Source organism: Rhipicephalus microplus, chromosome 5 (assembly GCF_043290135.1).
Source record: "Rhipicephalus microplus isolate Deutch F79 chromosome 5, USDA_Rmic, whole genome shotgun sequence".
In the NCBI taxonomy this organism is placed as follows: domain Eukaryota; kingdom Metazoa; phylum Arthropoda; class Arachnida; order Ixodida; family Ixodidae; genus Rhipicephalus; species Rhipicephalus microplus.
The window spans coordinates 79,176,915-79,194,801 of NC_134704.1; the positions used below are offsets into that span (position 1 = coordinate 79,176,915).

General features: G+C 44.9%; 1 protein-coding gene across 2 annotated transcripts in view; it reads right to left on the bottom strand.

Annotated features, from left to right (window-relative positions):
• Positions 1-2,360: 2,360 nt before the first annotated feature.
• por (Protein-serine O-palmitoleoyltransferase por) overlaps positions 2,361-17,887 on the bottom strand; it is a 73,071-nt gene continuing 57,544 nt past the window's right edge. For both annotated transcript variants that reach the window (XM_075895718.1, XM_037425278.2), the window contains exons 11-12: positions 17,028-17,135; positions 2,361-2,617 (exon numbers count right to left, since the gene is read on the bottom strand). In XM_075895718.1, the coding sequence (XP_075751833.1) occupies positions 2,519-2,617; positions 17,028-17,135 (207 nt within the window). In that variant the 3' untranslated portion in view covers positions 2,361-2,518. The remainder of the gene's footprint in view (positions 2,618-17,027; positions 17,136-17,887) is intronic.

Below are 17,887 nucleotides of genomic sequence, written 5' to 3' on the forward strand. Positions count from 1 at the left end.
ACGCCGACGGCGAAAATCGGCCGAGAGTGTCCATATAATTGTTATCGCAACAAACGAACGACTACCTTTACCCGACCCGTCCTCTAAAAGTAGCTTTGCCGCAATAACACTATTGCTGCCACAAAGCCAACTTTACGACTAGTACGACGTATTTTTATTGATATGCAGGTGCGTTTAAAGAGCCCCGCAACACTGTTATTGCGATAGCAATTATATGGACAATCTTGGCTAGATTTCGCCACCGGCGTCGGCGGCAGCGTCGATGTCATGCACCGTATATATATATATATATATATATATATATATATATATATATATGGAAACGCAAGAAAAAAATCCCAGAAAAAAGGCGTCGGCGCGCGGAATCGGAAAGTGGGACCTCGCTTTGTGAATGCGAGGCGTTAACTACTGAGCCACCGAGAGGTACCTCCTTCAACGGTCAAACGGCAAGATATTCATATCTACCACCTACCGCTGTTGGCAGGCATCTCGGTGGAGAACTATCGTGTTTTCAGCAATATCCGCAAGATGGCGCAGTAAGGAGAATCGTACGTCTTGGCTAGCCTCGTCAAGTTTCGTCGTAACGATTCTGTTGTAGTTACCAGGCGCACAAAGGTCACTGCAATCGTTGCACAGCCTCCGTTTGCGAAAAGGGCGTGCTTTTCAGAGACAGCGAAGTAACAACTGAGACGCTTATTTGCGTTAGTCTGTACCTTCGAGTACGTTTCGTGCGTTCTTTGTGAGAGAGAAACGCGGGGTACGCTTCGATCTGCTTGCCATTTTGCGCGTGACCCTCCAATTTGTTGCTATCGCGTTCATTGCTTCACCTTTGCGGCAAAGCTGTGACTTTTTTAAGTAGCCATGGAATGGATTCACTAAAGGAGCTCATCGCCTCATCAATTCAAAACCCCAAAAAATAAAAAATAAAAGCAGTCCATACGAGTGAAATCGGAAAAAAAAATTGTCGCACGCTGCAAGAGCATTCTCTCTCCTCATCCCGACGAAAGAGCTGAAAGCTAAGCAGGTAGTTATGGCATAGGGAATAAAAATACGTCACGCGCACCTCGTGATCTTCGCCCCCCCCCTTTTTTTTTTCCATTGAATACGCGGCTTTTCCGGGCGATCACGACGTACGCGTGGGCGATTCGCGGCCTCCCGTGGCGGCCCCAGTAACGACCGATCGCGCCATGATCAAATCAGCTAGCGACTGAAACAATGGCTGTAACGAGTGATTTTTTGAGCTTGTAGCGTCATTTGTCAAAAAAATAGCAAGCGATTTTCGGCTGACTTTGGGAATTTATTTTGAAATCCAGGCCGCGTGCTCCACTGTAATATTTGGCTCGCATGTTCTCGGGAGCCTCGACTACCGACCGGCAGCGTTTTCTGACCATGCTCAAGAAGTGTTGCAGGGCCCCTTTAAGGCGTTTCTTCTAACTTAATTTCCGATAACATTATCCAGCTGATTCTGAGTTTTATGAGTGAAAGGAGCTTGACAGCTTTCCCAGTTTCTTGTAGCAAAAGTACTAATTTGCCTTGCATCCACACCTTCACGAGTTATTTAGGTTGGGTCAAATTACAAGGTGGTTTAAAGAGGTGTACTGCTTGGTAATTTACTCTCAAACTTTCCAAAGTTATCCACATTGTTAGCATCACACATTACTATTTAGATCAAATTATTAGTTACATAGCAGTTTTCTTTTTTAACAAATTCTACCATTAATAAAATGCACAAGTATCTGCACTACACAAGGTAGATTTACCACTTGAACAAGGTTGTCTTCTAAATTGAGCATAATTCTTAAGCAAGATTTTTTATACAAAACATTTACTTTTACTAGCAAGTTCTATCCAACCCTGGTCTAGGTAAACCTTGCCGCTTATTATTTGCAGCAACCTGTGGATCACCTCTATATCAACTTTATGCGTCACATCAAAGAATACATCGTTTAGCAACAGAAGTTGGTCCTTCATTCAAAAAGTTCCAGCATTAAATCAATGAGAGGGCTTGAATCTTAGCCGTTCAATAGCTAAATGCCTTTTCTCTCTAGACAAAAGGCACCAGATTATCTGGTATATTTTTTGTCTGTAGACGAAAGGTATAGCAGATAAGCCACCACTTTAACATTATAAGGAAGACAGATTGCTATGAATTGTGGCTATTTACAGCTAGACGTAGTTTCACTTTTATGCCCAACAAAGGAGGCTTTGTCGGACCAGGTAACGGAAAGTTTGCATCTTCATGCAAATGTACACCTATGGGTTTTGTTGAAAATGTTGCAATAAGCAAACACCATAAAACCTACCCATCAAATACCTATGGCTGAGTGCTCATTCCAACCACCAGGCAGATGCAGCAAGGATAGATTCAATACACATTGAATTTATTGCTATACATTTGCACTGGACATCTTGCACGTCCACTTGCAAACAACGAGCAGGAGACACCGGCTCGTTCAGTGAGGTTGTGTTGATGGTGTGGCACGTCATTTGTGATGCGGTTGTGGCCCAATGGTGCTGTTCAGATGAGGAGATGGACACCAAAAGTGGCCAGTGCCACCCAATGACTGGCAAACTGCAGCTCTGACCATTTGCCAAGGGTGTGCTGCATACTGTAGCCCTGCACAGCAGCACAGACAGAGAATTGCCTTCGTTGTGTATCGTTTTGCTTGAAATGGCCGTGGCTACGGGTCGACAATAAAAGGTGGAGTTCACACAGACCCACACAAGAAATATACTTTGATACTTTTCGCTTAGGGCTCACTCACACTCGGCAATACTTTCCTCAACCGGATTCACTCGGACTCGCAAACATTTTTTCAGCCAGATTCTCTTGAGTTCAAACTCGCCAAAGTGTTACCAAATAGTAGTACCAAAATATTATCTTGGAAACGGTACAAAGCACCACTTCCAAGATAAGTTGTCGCTGTGTATAGTACTTCCAGTTCTGTGTGTCCCTCTCTTAAATTGCTTTCATAAGTGGCCAAGCACAAAAAGTGATGGCAGCATTGTTGTATGGCATGAGAAGTAGTGTCTTGCTACCAGCATACCCTTATCGGTATCAAGAGCAAACCATTAGTGTTATAAAACACATCTTGCAGACCTGTCTATTACACTAACAAAACTTTGCCAGAGCCTGAAGAGCCATGAAAACGGGCGTCAGCCTGTTCTGGCACATGTATTGTCATGGCAGTTGATGGTAAGGATGATAGCGCCAGCCATGCACTGAAAAAAAAATTGCTGTTATAGAAATGTTTAGGTTTTGCACACTCCAGTTAGTGCGGCATTTGGTGCAGTATTCCCTCTGTCAATCTCAAGTTAGGAGATGGAAACTGCTGGGCTCACAAAAAAAAGCAAGAAAGACATAAATTATGTAAAAGAAGCACAAGTGAAAGCAAGCAGGGTGCTCAGTCACGCTTCGGCAAACTGTTTTCTAAAACTCCCTGATAAAACCCTGTAATAACTAGGTGAGATGCAGCTCGAAAAGTGTGCTTTATATGCTTTGAGTAGCACCCAAACGTTGCTGTTACCAGAATGACCGATTCGACATGTTATACCGCATTTAGTACTTGCATAATGGCTGCACCGGGCGGTATATCGCCGTGAACAATCTCAATCCTTCCACCTACTGTAATGATTCCGCGCCGAACAAACCACCTCTGAGTGGCAATGGCAAAGACAGTGTTCCACATTTTCCATTTTGCGATACTGTCAATGCACCCCATGTATTTAGCTTGCTTAATGCCATTTTGTCAAGGAGCAGTATGCTAGTAAAGGCCATTGAATACAAGCTCAGAAACTGCAACCATGCTGCCAGCAGCCATAATCTAGACATTGTTTTGCATTGTTTCCCGAATATTGACATTGACGCAATTAATCTCAAAATAGGGCACAAGCAGCAAGAATCTGTTTCCATGCAGAGGGATACAGCAACAAGTTCAGGAGTACAGTCTGTTGTCTCGTGAATGATATGACACACACACACACACGCAACATCAGTGTTGCCCTACATAGTGCAAAACTTGGCAGTCCACAAGGCACAGCCGATTCATTATGAAACAGAAAGACACTTCACACTTTTTGGTCCAACACTATCTAACGACCGGTCCAAGTGATCCCTACGCACCTACTCCCTGTCATTATATGGTGAAGTGAGGGTAGTGCTTAGCATGTTATCTAAGATTCTGTTTTCATAATGTTTTTAAAATAGACGTCAATTAACTCCTGTTTACCTGTAAATTGATCTGAAACAGGGAAGTTGTTGATAAACAAAGTCTTCTAAGCAAGCCCAGCCGGTTAGCACTGGGCTTCAGCGTCAGCGTACAAGTTGCCACAGCAATAGCCAATCATCGGGTTTCGTCAGGCAAGCCTTTATAATTATTAATTTTTTTTCGTGCTGTTTTCCTATACAGTCACTATGAGAGGAGGGTGTGAATGAAAAGCAATCCTTTGAGCCTGGAAAGACTAGATTGCTCTGAACTTGAATTCTTTTGCACTATTTCGAGCTCCTTTGTCATCATTGGTGCTGACCAATTTGGTGAGCACAGTGTGTTTTCAGCTAAGCCGATCTGATTCAGTGCAGACTAATACACTGGAGATACTGAAACCAGTGGTATGAAAAGTTTCTTTAGCAGTTTTCTAGATCCCTTATGACTAACTGCACTTCCTGCAGAGAAACTGGTGCAAAGTTTACTGAAAGAATGCATCTATTACAGGAACAGGCCCTGTCAAACTTGATTCTCTGGCTGCGGTCCAGGTAGCCATTGTAGAAATTCTCACCTGCAACTCGTTCGTACTTTCGACACTATGAATTTTTCTCCCACAAATTTTACCCAGAGTAATAAACACACCCCTACATCAACAAGAGGTTTCTGGGGGATTGGCGCAGTGTAACAATGACGATGAGGGTGGGACGGATTGGCTTTGGACAAGTAGACCTGTGCAAACAGGAGTGCTAGGCAGCTGCCAGAACTTGCACATGCCAACGGTACCTGGCCAATGTGTGCAGTTTGTCTGGATGCTTATTTTGAAGCATGTAACATCGCAGAAAAAACTAAGGAAAGAGCGCTCGTGATATCACCACTCGCAACAGCGCAGTGGGAGTGGTTCAGGAGCACTGCCAGCCAAAGAAGGTCAATGAACTCAAATACAATGAAGTCGTCGAGCATTCAGAAAAACATACCTCCCGAGTCAATGACAGCATTGCAAGCTATACATTCTTCATGCGAGCACAAAAGGTCGGTGAGTCGATGTAGGATTTCACTGCCAAAATTAGATGGCTGGCAAATAAGTGCTATTTTGCAACATCCTTTCAGCACATTCTGTGAGACCTAATTGTATTTCGTGTGCAAGACGAAGACATTAGGCAACACTGATTGGCACAATAAAAGCTCACACTAAAATAGGCAGAACACTTCACATTATTGGCACAAGAAGCAGCTGAGAACGGCCGAATAATGCACTCAACAAAAGCAAGGTGCTGTAAATTTTTCATGGCAAAAGAGCCGGACTGGGAAATTTAGGCCATAGGCGAATATTGACAGACAATGTGGGTAGTGTTATAGTGAAATACTTGGCAAGAATAAATGTGAACACCACCGTACAACGTGCCACGGGCCCGACAAAAGAGGCCATTGGAGCAGAATGTGCCAGTCAGCCACATCTAGTCACCGACAGCAGACATGTGGACGAACGATGTCATATGCAATGACAGCTGAAGACTGCACAACGTCAGATGACGGCGAGGCCTAGTACACCACAGAGGCTGTCCTTCATCAAGAAGCAAGCATACGCAAGGTTAAACATTTACAAAGTCATCAGCTAGGATAACATCTCTCTAAAACTGTTGGTGGACCCCAGATGGCTTGTAATAATCATTTGAGCAGTGGTGTTTTGGAACTACAACGTGAACTGGCCACCATTGCAAAAAAAAACAGCTAGAACTGTCCTGCCTATAGGGTGAACTTCGAGTGCTGCAATGAAAAAGGTGCGATGTGCACAGTCATAGTGGTTGACAGCGTGGGACTAGTGGTTGACAGCGTTGTGTGGTGGAGACACGATAAAGGTTTTTTAACAAAGCCAGAGACACCATGCTGACGAATGTCGTCACGAGTGTGCAATTGATTACGTTCAACAAAGCCAATACTGAGCTAAAGGGCTGACCCAGCAAATATGCTGACATCTTTGCTCGAGGTTTTGAACTCTACAAAGGACTGCCAGTGATATTTCAGCTGAAAGAAAACGTGGTTCCACAGTTTTTCAAGGCCCTGACTGTACCTTATCCCTTGAGAGGCAAGATGTTGGAAGCGCTGGATCAGCTGGTAGGCCAAGATGTCCTTTCACCAGTGAGTGTCATTAAGTAAGTAAACGAGTCATACACACCTATTTTAAAGAAGGATAACTGTCAATGTGGCCACTGCGATGGAGCAATACCCATTAAAACAAGTGAACGATCCTGCTGTGAAACTGAACAGCAAGAAAACTTGCACAACGCTGGACCTACGCCAGGCCTACAACCAGCTATCAATGGGTGAGGATTCCCACAAGATGGCAGTCTTGAACACTCAAAAAGGCCTCTTCCATTTTAAACAGCTGCACTTTGGCTTAAGTTCACAACAGCCATGTTTCAAATGGATGGACGTGGTGCTGAATGATACACAAGGAGTATAGGCGTATCTGGGTGACATTATCGGCGCCGAAAAACAAGTGACATGTCCTGCCTATGGAGTGTCCTTCAGATATTGTCATGTACCACAAAAGATCTTCAACTCGGAAGAACTGAGCCGGCGAGGTGACGCACAAACTGGAAAGATGGCTGTCTCAGTATTAACTAGCCAGAGCGCACTGTCCCAGAACTTCTTCTATTTTAAGAGGTAGCCATGCCTCACGCTCGTCGTACCTAGTGGCCAAGTGGCAATATTGTGGGAATATGGTCTCAGGCTGCACAAGAAAAAATGCAAGTTTTGCAAGGTGAGCTCACCTTTCTCAATCATCGTGTTGACACTAACGAGCTGCAGCCAAAAGCATCAAGGACATTCACAAAGTGCTGGAGCCCACTCCATTAAGTGAGCTGAATGCATTCTTAGGTATTGTGACCTATTACGACGAATTCTCGCCTAACTTGTAAACCGTGCTGGCTCTGCTATACACCCTTTTCGCCAAATGTGCCAGGTGACACCGGAAGCAGGAACATAATGTTTTCGGGAAGTTAAGGAGAAAATGGAGGCCTTGTAAGTTTTTGGACCATCTTGATCCTAAGAAGCCGTTGAGACTGGAGTGTGATGAGTCACCAGTAGGTATTAGAGCCATTTTGTCCCACGCCGTCAGTGGCATTGATTAGCCAATTAGTTTCCACAGCAGGAAGCTTACAAGGGCAGAATGTAATTAACCACAGTTAGAAAAACAAAGTTTTAGAACTCGTGTTTGGTGTACCACGGTTTAAGGACTATTCGTACAGACCCGAGTTTGTTCTGTTGACAGACCACAAACCTTTTATTGATTTATCAAATTCAAAAAAAGGCAATACTGTCAATGGTAGCTACACGGATTCAGCATTAGCTTTGTTTTTTGCTAACAAAAGCTATATGGTTCAATATCCTGAAGGCAGCAAACATTCAAATGAAGATGCCCTCAGCTGATTGCAACTGCCTGTTAGAGATCCACAAGAGGGCCGTTCCGACGAACGGGAGTGCGCTTAGTTTGCTCAGGGGATTCAGGAAACAGCGATATGTGCACAAGAGTTGAAAATAATGACCGATTGAGACACCACTCTTTAACGGGTCAAAGAATGAACTTCAGAGAAATGGCCACTGTTTGAAGCCCAGGATCAATAGTAGTATGTACTGGCAATACTTTAACAGAAGTACAGAACTGACCGGAAGTGCCAATCCGGTGTACTGGGGTCATCGCATTGTTTTACCCTTCGCAGCAAGAAGATGCTCACTAAGCCTGCTGCACAAAACTCATCCCTGTATGGTTTTTATAATGGGTATGGCCAGAAAGCAATGTAACATCGAGCGGCCGGACAAATCATGCCATGTTTGTGCACAAGCTTTCGCGATGCCGCCAGCCCAGGCACCTGCGACATGGCCAGCGAATGGGGAAAGTTGGAGCTGTCTGCACGCTGATATCACAGGTCCAGTGAATGAACACATGGTGTTGATCATTGTATACTCCGAAACAAAATGGATCGAAACAGTGCCGATGAAGATTGCCAATTCCAAGACTAGGGTCAGAGCTTTGCAGTAAATGTACGCACAGTTTGGGTTTCCAAAAACATTAGTGTCTCGCAATAGGCCACAACCTATGAGCATGTTTTTTCGAGTGTTTTTGGCACGTAACAAGGTACAGCAGCTCACAACAGCACCCTGTTATCCACAACCTACTGGGTTCAAAGAGAGAGCAGTGCACATGCTCAGGTAGAGACTAGAGAAACAATTCGCTGATGATTACTATACAATCAAATGCGAATTCTGAGCGCAGCTTCGCATTGGGGCAACGCCAACTCTCTTCGAAGTTCTAGCTATCCGCAGTTATAGCAATGTAACATTCGTTACATATTGTTGCACAAAGTGCCACCGCTCGAGGGCTATGCACATGACTCTGTGTATTGCAGTCATCGTGAAACAAGTGAAACATTGAGAGCCCCGTTGCGACAAGCAAAGCCAGCCCTCCATGCGCAAGAACTTCAACTGAGGGTCCAACGTGTGTGATGGAGGAAGTAGTTCGTGATGTAGACCGGCTCTACATTCGCTCTCCTTTGTCCTTATTTGCTATATCAATTACCCCCACAACGCCAACCCCCACAACAACACCACTCAATGCAGGAACGGGCGCCAAGAGCTGTGCTCTATACCCTGGTTGGATCGATTTTAGTTCAAGTAGCCCTGAACACCCAGAGAGGATGGTAAGTCACCAGTGGAACTACTGCTGGGTTACCAGGTTAGGTCAAAGACAGACAGCACCGACCCCGAAGAAAAGTATGTTTGCCGGCAGCGGTACGAGAGAATGTAATGCAGGTGATCCTGTGTGGATGAGCAGTTATGAAAGAAGTCAAAGGTCAATTCTAAGGCTTGTGCACGACCAACAAGATTCCACAATCGTCACAGTGTATTGTGCTCAATGACGGCACCGACGGCATCAAGATCAGCTGAGACGTCTAGCTGCATTAGCGGACAGCGTCCCTGGCCAGAAAAACAAGCAGGAGCCAGCCAAAGATACCGGGGAGAAGGTACAAGACAACCTGAAAGAAACAGCGGCAGAATCAGCACCACCACAGCTTTTGTGAAGAGCAACCAGCTAGGGAAACCACCTGAATGCTACAACTTTTAACAGGGGGGAAAGACGATGTGTCAGCAGTATTCATTCTTATCATTGCACGTCACTACAACATCGCATGCGTTTCGTGTAAAAACGAGTTGCTCAATAAGTAATCGTTTCTGTTGAGTCACACGGCTTCCTTGTAGCATCCTGACAGCAACATAACTATTACGTGAGCAAGTACAGTAGACGCTTTCAAAATTTTTACTTTCAACATCACTTTTTGTATCTTCAAGTCATTCATGGCCACCAAGCACACTGGCACTTGGATACTTCATAAGCAGTTGTCTGATCTAAGTTATGTAGTTAGATTTGAGGCTCCTTTAGAGCTTAACTAGGCTGCAGTGTTGATATATACTACAAGGTGCTTGGTAGAAGCGACAGCAGAGGTGCAAAAAACTACCACCATCTCTGGGTAACACAGTGTTTCAGTCCACAAAACATCAACCATACAACATTACCAAGTGTTCCATTACAAAATCAATGTATTTCCTGAACAGCGTCATGAATACAACCAACACTTTTTTCTTGCACAACTTTCGAAATCAGTGAGGCACTTACAAAGAATGATCAGACTAACGATTTTAGTTGCTCTTCTTATAATATGCAATATAGCGCAACATTAGTATTTAGACATGTCTGTAGAGATGGGGCCACAGAGTAAGATAAGACAGGAGTGCTGACTCTGTTTGCACACAACATGTTTGCTCGGGATTATCTGCGCAACGCAAACACAGTGGTTTAGCTCATTTCTCTGTTCTCTCCCTCCGTTCCTCTTCAGAGTTATGCACACATTTTTTTCTACCCTTGCGCTGGATGGATGGATGGATGGATGGATTGATATGGCTGTACCCTTTAGATCAAGCGGTGGCTCACTCCACCAAGCCGTAATAGTTAGTGAACCAAAAACTAGATTTATTTTTTTTCCCTTGAATAGTGAGGTTGAGGACTCGTACTTTGCAGTGAATGGTTTAATTTTCACTCGTGCCACCAATCAGATAACCTCCTTCTTGTTAATTCTACCCGCTTAAAATCTATATTGCCCTCCTTGTCCCTAAACCCCAGTGCTTTTAAAAACTCTGCGCCATCATCCTGAACTATAGAGTGAAGCCCTTTACAGAACATTGTCAAGTGTTCGGCAGTTTCCACTTCCTCTCCACACGCACTGCATATCGTGTGCCCCCTTCGTATTTGGCCCGATATGTCTTGGTTCGCAATACTCCTGTCCTCGCCTCAAACAGTAGAAAACTACCACGAGTATTATCATAGATCTTTTCCTTGGCAATTTCCTGCTTAAAAGTTCGATAGATCTCTAGTACGGACTTCTTAATCATGCCAATTTTTCACATATCGGTCTCAGCTTCCTTCACCTTTTTCTTAACCGATAATTCTTTTCGGTTTGGCCCCCTGCTGTTTTCTAAATATTTACCAATCAATTATCTGGTTCGCTTCCTCCATTTTGTATTGACATTCTTCATGTACAAGTAGCTGAATACCTTCCTAGCCCAACGCTCCTCCCTGATTTCTCTCAATCGCTCCTCAAATTTTATCTTGCTGCTAGCTTCCGTGCCCTCAAATGATGTCCATCCCATATCACCTTGTACTCCCTGATTTAGTGTATTCCCGTGAGCTCCTAAGGCAAGCCTACCTATTCCACGTTGCTTAATTTCTAATTTTGCTTAAACTTCTGATCTCATGCACAAGACGGAATTTGCGAACATCAGACCAGAAACCATGACCCCTTTCCATATTCCTCTCACAACATCATACTTATTGTAATTCCACAGTGCCCTGTTTTTCATCACCGCTGCATTTCTGTTACCCTTAGGCGTCACGTATATTTCGTGTTACCTTAGGTACTTGGTCCCATTGCTCATCCATACGCCCATATCAGACCAGAAACCATGACCCCTTTCCATATTCCTCTCACAACATCATACTTATTGTAATTCCACAGTGCCCTGTTTTTCATCACCGCTGCATTTCTGTTACCCTTAGGCGTCACGTATATTTCGTGTTACCTTAGGTACTTGGTCCCATTGCTCATCCATACGCCCATATATTTGTATCTGTTATCTCAAGCGTGACCTCCTGTACTTTAAGCTCACTACCTTCATTATCTTCATTATTTCTTCATTCTGGAAGAAACTTACAGGGGATCAACTGCTACCATAGTGCTTCATAAAGAAAGCAACAGAATACCAATCAAGAAGGGTGTAAGGCAGGGGGACACAATTTCCCCAATGCTATTTACCGCGTGCTTACAGGAGGTTTTCAGAAGCCTAGAATGGGAACAGTTAGGGATAAGAGTCAATGGAGAGTACCTTAGTAACCTGCGCTTCGCCGATGACATTGCATTGCTGAGTGGCTCGGGGGACGAATTGCAACTCATGATTGCGGAGTTGGACAGGGGGAGCAGAAAGGTGGGTCTTAAAATTAATCTGCAGAAAACGAAAGTAATGTACAACAACCTCGGCAAGGAGCAGCGCTTCGAGATAGGTAATAGTGCACTTGAAGTTGTAAAAGACTATGTCTACATAGGGCAGGTAATAACCGCAGAGCCGAACCACGAGATTGAAGTAACTAGAAGAATAAGAATGGGGTGGAGCACATTCGGCAAGCACTCTCAAATTATGACGGGTAGATTGCCACTATCCCTCAAGAGGAAGGTATATAACAGCTGTATCTTGCCGGTACTTAGCTACGGGGCAGAAACCTGGAGACTTACAAAGAGGGTTCAGCTTAAATTGAGGACGACGCAGCGAGCAATGGAAAGAAAAATGGTAGGTGTAACTCTAAGAGACAAGAAGAGAGCAGAGTGGATTAGGGAACAAACGGGGATAAAGGATATCATAGCTGAAATCAAAAAGAAGAAATGGACAAGGGCTGGGCATGTAGCGCGTAGACAGGATAACCGCTGGTCATTAAGGGTAACTGACTGGATTCCCAGAGAATGGAAGCGGGTTAGGGGGAGACAGAAGATTAGGTGGGCAGATGAGATTAAGAAGTTTGCGGGTATAAATTGACAGCAGCAAGCACAGGACCGGGTTAACTGGCGGAACATGGGAGAGGCCTTTGTCCTGCAGTGGACGTAGTCAGGCTGATGATGATGATGACCTTCATTATCATTGAAAATCATGACTGCTGATTTTTCCTTACTGAATCTGAAATCTAACCTATCTCCCTCATTACCGCAGATGTCCATCAATCTCTGCAAATCTTCCTTTTTGTCGGCCATTAGCACTATATCATCTGCATACATTAATGCTGGTAGTGCCTGTTCAATGACTTTTTCTTGTTTGACAAAAGAGAGGTTGAAGCCCAGTACACTTCCCTCTAATTTGGCCTCTAATCCTTGTAGGTACGTCATGAATAACAAGGGTGACAGAGGACACACCTGCCTAAGCCCCCCGTTTTACCTCTGCAGGCTTGGATACCTGTTTTTCCCACTTTATAACTGCCTTGTTACCTTTATAGATATCCTTTAAAAGATTAGTGACTCCGTCTTCCACACCTAGTGAGTTCAGTATTCCCCACAAGTCCTCTTGAACCACTCTATCGTACGCTCCCTCGATATCCAAAAATGCTAGCCACAGGGGCCTGTGTTTCTTTTCTGCTATTTCGACGCACTACGTCAGTGAGAACAGATTGTCTTCCAACCTCCTGTGTTTCCGAAACCCATTCTGCAGTTCCCCCAGCAGCCCCTCATCCTCTATCCATGCCTGCAGTCTTTCCTTTATAATCTGCATCACCAGCCTGTAGATCACTGATGTCACTGTTATAGGACGGTAGTTGTTTATGTCAGCTTTGTCCCCCTTTCCTTTATAGATCATGCTCATCCTGCTAAGTTTCCATCCATCGGGGAATTCACCATCTATTATTATTTTGCTCAGTGCCTCTCTCAAAGCCTGCTTATACTTCGGACCTAATGTCTTTATCAGTACAATTTGAATGCCATCTGGGCCTGTTGATGTACTACTAGGAACCCTCTTCTCAGCCCTTTCTCATTCTCGTAGTGAAAATGGAGCCATTGCACCACTTGATTCATCCTTGTCTATTGTGGTGTTTAAGGCACTTCTTTGTTGACATTTTTCTGTCACCCTTGTTCTTATATATTCAATAGCTTCGTCCCCTTCTAGCCTAGCACCTTGAGCTGTAGTTATAAACCTCTTCTCTAGGCTCGTCTCATTTCTTAGGGAGTTTAGATGGTTCCAAAATTTTGCAGCTGCCTATCTATCTTTTTTATGTACTTCTGCCAGCCACTGAGCTCCCTTTGTTCTAATCTTTTCAGTGATCAGAAGGTATGCATCCCTTCTACAGCTTAGAAAGATTTCCCATTTTCTTTCAACATCATCTGTCGGTTCACCCCGCTGCTTAGCATGTCTGTGTTCCCTAGAGGCTTCCTGACGTTTTGCTATGGCTCTCTTAACTTCCTCATCCCACCAACTCTTGGGTTTGTGTTTTCTTTTCAGGGGTGACTTGTCATGTGCCTTAGCAAGCTCTAGCTCAAACAGTCTAATTAGATTCCTGTATGTCCGAACTGTTTTATTATGCTCAGTGGTTACTTTCTCAATTTGTTTAGTAGCTATTTATATTTGCCTTTCTGAATAAAAATTTTCTTGTAGTTGCTCATCTTGTCTCCTTCCCACTTTCCCTGCTCTTCCAAAACTTAGCTTGATACTTTTGTGATCACTACCCAGACTTCTGGAGCCACCTTCATCTGTGTGCATTCCCCTGAGCTTATCATACATCCTATGTGACATCAGTGCGTAATCTATCGTCAACTGCAGCTTTCTTACCTCCCATGCTATTTGCCCTTCACACTTCTCGGCACTGTTGCAAATAATCAAATCGTGCCTTTCACACATATCCATGATCATTTTGCCTGTTGGGTCGGTGTACCCATCTATATCTTCTCTGTGCGCATTCATATCTCATAGTATAATTACCTGGCACTCTCCTCCTAAGTCCTCAATATCCTTTGTTATACACTCTAATATTGCCTGGTTTTCCTCTCTGGTCTTTGCTCCCATCCACAAGTACACCAAACCAAGGAGTGTCCTTTGCCCTGCCACTTTCCCTTTTAGCCATAAATGTTCCTTGCACTCCTGCTTGACCCTTTGCCAGTCTGTGCTTTTATGAATGAATGCCCCAATACCACCCTCCTTTCTGCTGCCTTCTGTTCTATTACAATATTACCACGCGTAGTCCAGATTGTTAGGACGTTGTTCCATGTCCCTAAGATGTGTTTCTACCAAACCGTATACCATCGGCCTCTCTTCCCTTAGCTGTTATTCTATCTCTTCCCACTTCAGCCTGTTCCTGCCACCCTGCATGTTGATATGCCCTATGTCTGAATTGGCTCAGCGCTCGTGGCTGCGTCTATTTCTGCCCCGGACTCTACCTATCTTAGATACTGGTGCCACTTTGGAATCGTATTTGTCCATACTACCTGTCAAGGAGTCTCCCTGGTTGTTTTCCTCGTTACTAGCTATACTGCCCCCCGAAGGGCCCGCGTGTCCCCCAATAAAGCTACTGTGCGTCCTGCAAGTCGTCAACCCACCTCATGACCTAGCCGCCCAACGAAGTGAATTCTGTCTCGTTGAAAACCACCCCACCCATGCACCTCTCTGTTTATTTCCACCACCTCAAAGCCTTTTTCTCGACTCATCCGCCATATCTCTCGGTTTGCGTTGACAACCGCTCTTTGTAGATTGTTATCGCGCACCGGTACCTCCGGTTTCGAGCATATCACTACCTGTTCCCGAGGAGAAGTGGCGCGCGTATCATCGACCCCTTTCGCCAGTGCGGTGGCTAGTCCTGCCGTATCTTAATTTAAGGCATTGTCTAAATTGCCTAACATTATCACGAGGTTTTGTCTATCAGCGGTAGTTTTGAGTTTTGCGTTCACTTGCCTCACGACTGCTTCCAGCTTGCGTCCTGGGAATGTCCCTACTGCAACCCTCTTGTCCCCTCCTACCCTTTCTTTGACTGCTTCTGCGCATCGATTTAAATTCGAGTCCCCGGCGATTATCACATGCTGTGACTTTTCAGCTGGAGCGTCCTGCACCTGGAGGTTACTTGCACCTGTGACGCCGGCTGCTTTGTCCCCTCCCAGCCCCACCACTACTTCGCTGAAACTGGGCCTTGCGACAATTGAACTGGCTGAACCTATTTTTTCCAAACTTGCTTGCTCTTTCTTTTCCGCCATTCTGGTTGCCGGTGCCCTATTGTTCTCTCCGTCGGCCGCTCCTTTGTTCACCTTGGCTAGTGCTTCCTCGGCAGACTTCAGCCTTTCTCACATTGCCCTCGTTTTTTCGTGCTTTGCCGCCAACGCAGTCTCCAGCTCGGTGATTCTCAACAGCAGTTCACTCTGGGCAGCCATCATTTTCTCCATTTTTTCCTCGACCTCACATTGCCTACACTTCACGTCAGCCTCCTCTCCATTTGCTTCTGCACTTGGGTCCATTTTCAAACTCACCCCGCATCCTGAACACACTACAGCCTTTTTAACCATGCCTTTATGACACCAATTGTCCTTAAGACTTGCCTCACTCGATAATTACAAAACACGATCTCTGCCCTACGAGAAAGTCTAAGCTCTACTACAAGAATTTGCGTGTTCAATGTACGTGCACCTCTCCCACGGGATGGCAGGAGAAAAAAAAGATGGCGCTGCTCATGGCTTATAGCGCCACCTGTCGAGGTGCATGGAAATCGACTAATTCTTCTCATGCACGCATGCACTGAATAATGGAGGCTGGCGGCAGCGGCAAGCAGGTGACAAACCGGGTACACAGGCAGACGGACCAATGCGGCGAAGCACGACAGTGAGCCGAGCAATATAGCAATAATCGAGAGATCCCCCGCTCAAAGCTCTGCTCGAGAACCGCTGTCTCTCATCTGCAGCTTTTCTTCATTTTTAACACCATCTGGTGCAGCGAAGCAGGAACCGGTGTTGCAGAATGTGCCTTTTCTAGACAAGCAGAAACAGCGTTCTTGTCTAATTTTACTCTATTAAAGCCCATATGTGTAATCATTCAAACGGCAGCAACTAAACAAGCCATTCATACAAAGTGCCGCTCAGTCGCTCAGCTTTGAAACTCTTGAATTTCCCGCCAGTCGTGTGCAAGTGCTACACAAAACAAGCACAAAACAGCCAAAACAAATTGTAGATAAGTGGTGTACTACTACTTGCTGCTCATGCTCGCTCAATGATACATGCCTAGAAAGAGCAAACCACGGGTTCACACACGCCTCAAGAAAAATATAATGATGAAAAACTTTCAGATGTATTTTCTGTCACTTGGTACGACAAAACATACTGATTTACATTATATACTGTAGGCATCACACCAGTTTCATCACATAGCAGCTGCCCTCATGCGAGCAACACAGGAGATTCATCTCCAAAGCAGCCAAGTGTATACGGTTTGGTTGTCTAAGCGAACGCTGAAGTGATTGAAGTGATGGTGACTTGCATCATGATGGTGACTTGCCGTCACGCAGATGGTTTCACATATGAGGTTTGTGTTTGGTCCTTATCTGTAGTTGCAAGACAAGACCTTTACTACCAATCAGCTAAGACATCTTCATTCTCTCCTGTTGAAAACAACCGCACAATGCCACTGTTGTGTGTGGCACAATGCCCTTTCTGATTGAGTACAGTGAAATGTGCAAGTACTATATAAGGACGAGTGGGGACACCTTACCTGCTCTTGCTGGGGTTCACTGTCGAACATGAGTCCCAAGTAGGCCAGGTGAAAAGCCGCTAAAAAGCCCAGCGCGAGATTAGCGCTCCGAACACCCCAGTGGTTAGCCTGCAAACAAAAGAAGAAGAAGAAAAAAAGAACAAAACCCAGTTTCTACGGTCAATGTGGCAGTGGGCCAGAACTCATGTTGCCCGCTTACTTGATGGTCATGTAATAACTTTCTCATATGTGCATTTTAAGTGCTCCTTTTGAGTCCTAACTTCAATGCAGTCTGCTGAGCCAAGACACCTCTATCTACATGGTTTGTTCAGGTTGAAGTACAACTGCCTACTGATAAGTGTTAAAGTTGTACATCCCAAAACTACAGTATGATTATAAAGGACACTGCAGTGGAGGTCACCAGGAATTTCAACCATCTGTAGTCCCTTAAAGGAGCACTGACATCAAATTTACTCATGCCAAGATTGTTGCGTCAGCGAGTAGCTATTGCCCCCCTAGCAACGATTCACGACCTAAAATGCAACTGAGGGATGAATAACTATCTCTTTTATCGATTTATATTACTGGGATCTAGCACCATTCAAAAACAACTGGCGATCTCGGCATTTTTAGTGCTGGGAGCACCAGCAGTGGCACTACCTCGCGGTCACCTCCAGATCACACCACAACTGACCACTTCTCCACAGAAAAGAGTGACGTCAGGCTCAGCTGCTCCACAAACATTTCGTCTGCTAGGCGTACCCATTCAGTCATGCCTTGTCACCTGCACTGCTGTCGTCGCCGTACAAAGTGTCGACTCGGGTTCAATACCATAGTCTGGAGTTTGAATCCCCGCAATTCGCGGCGTCACAAATTATTTT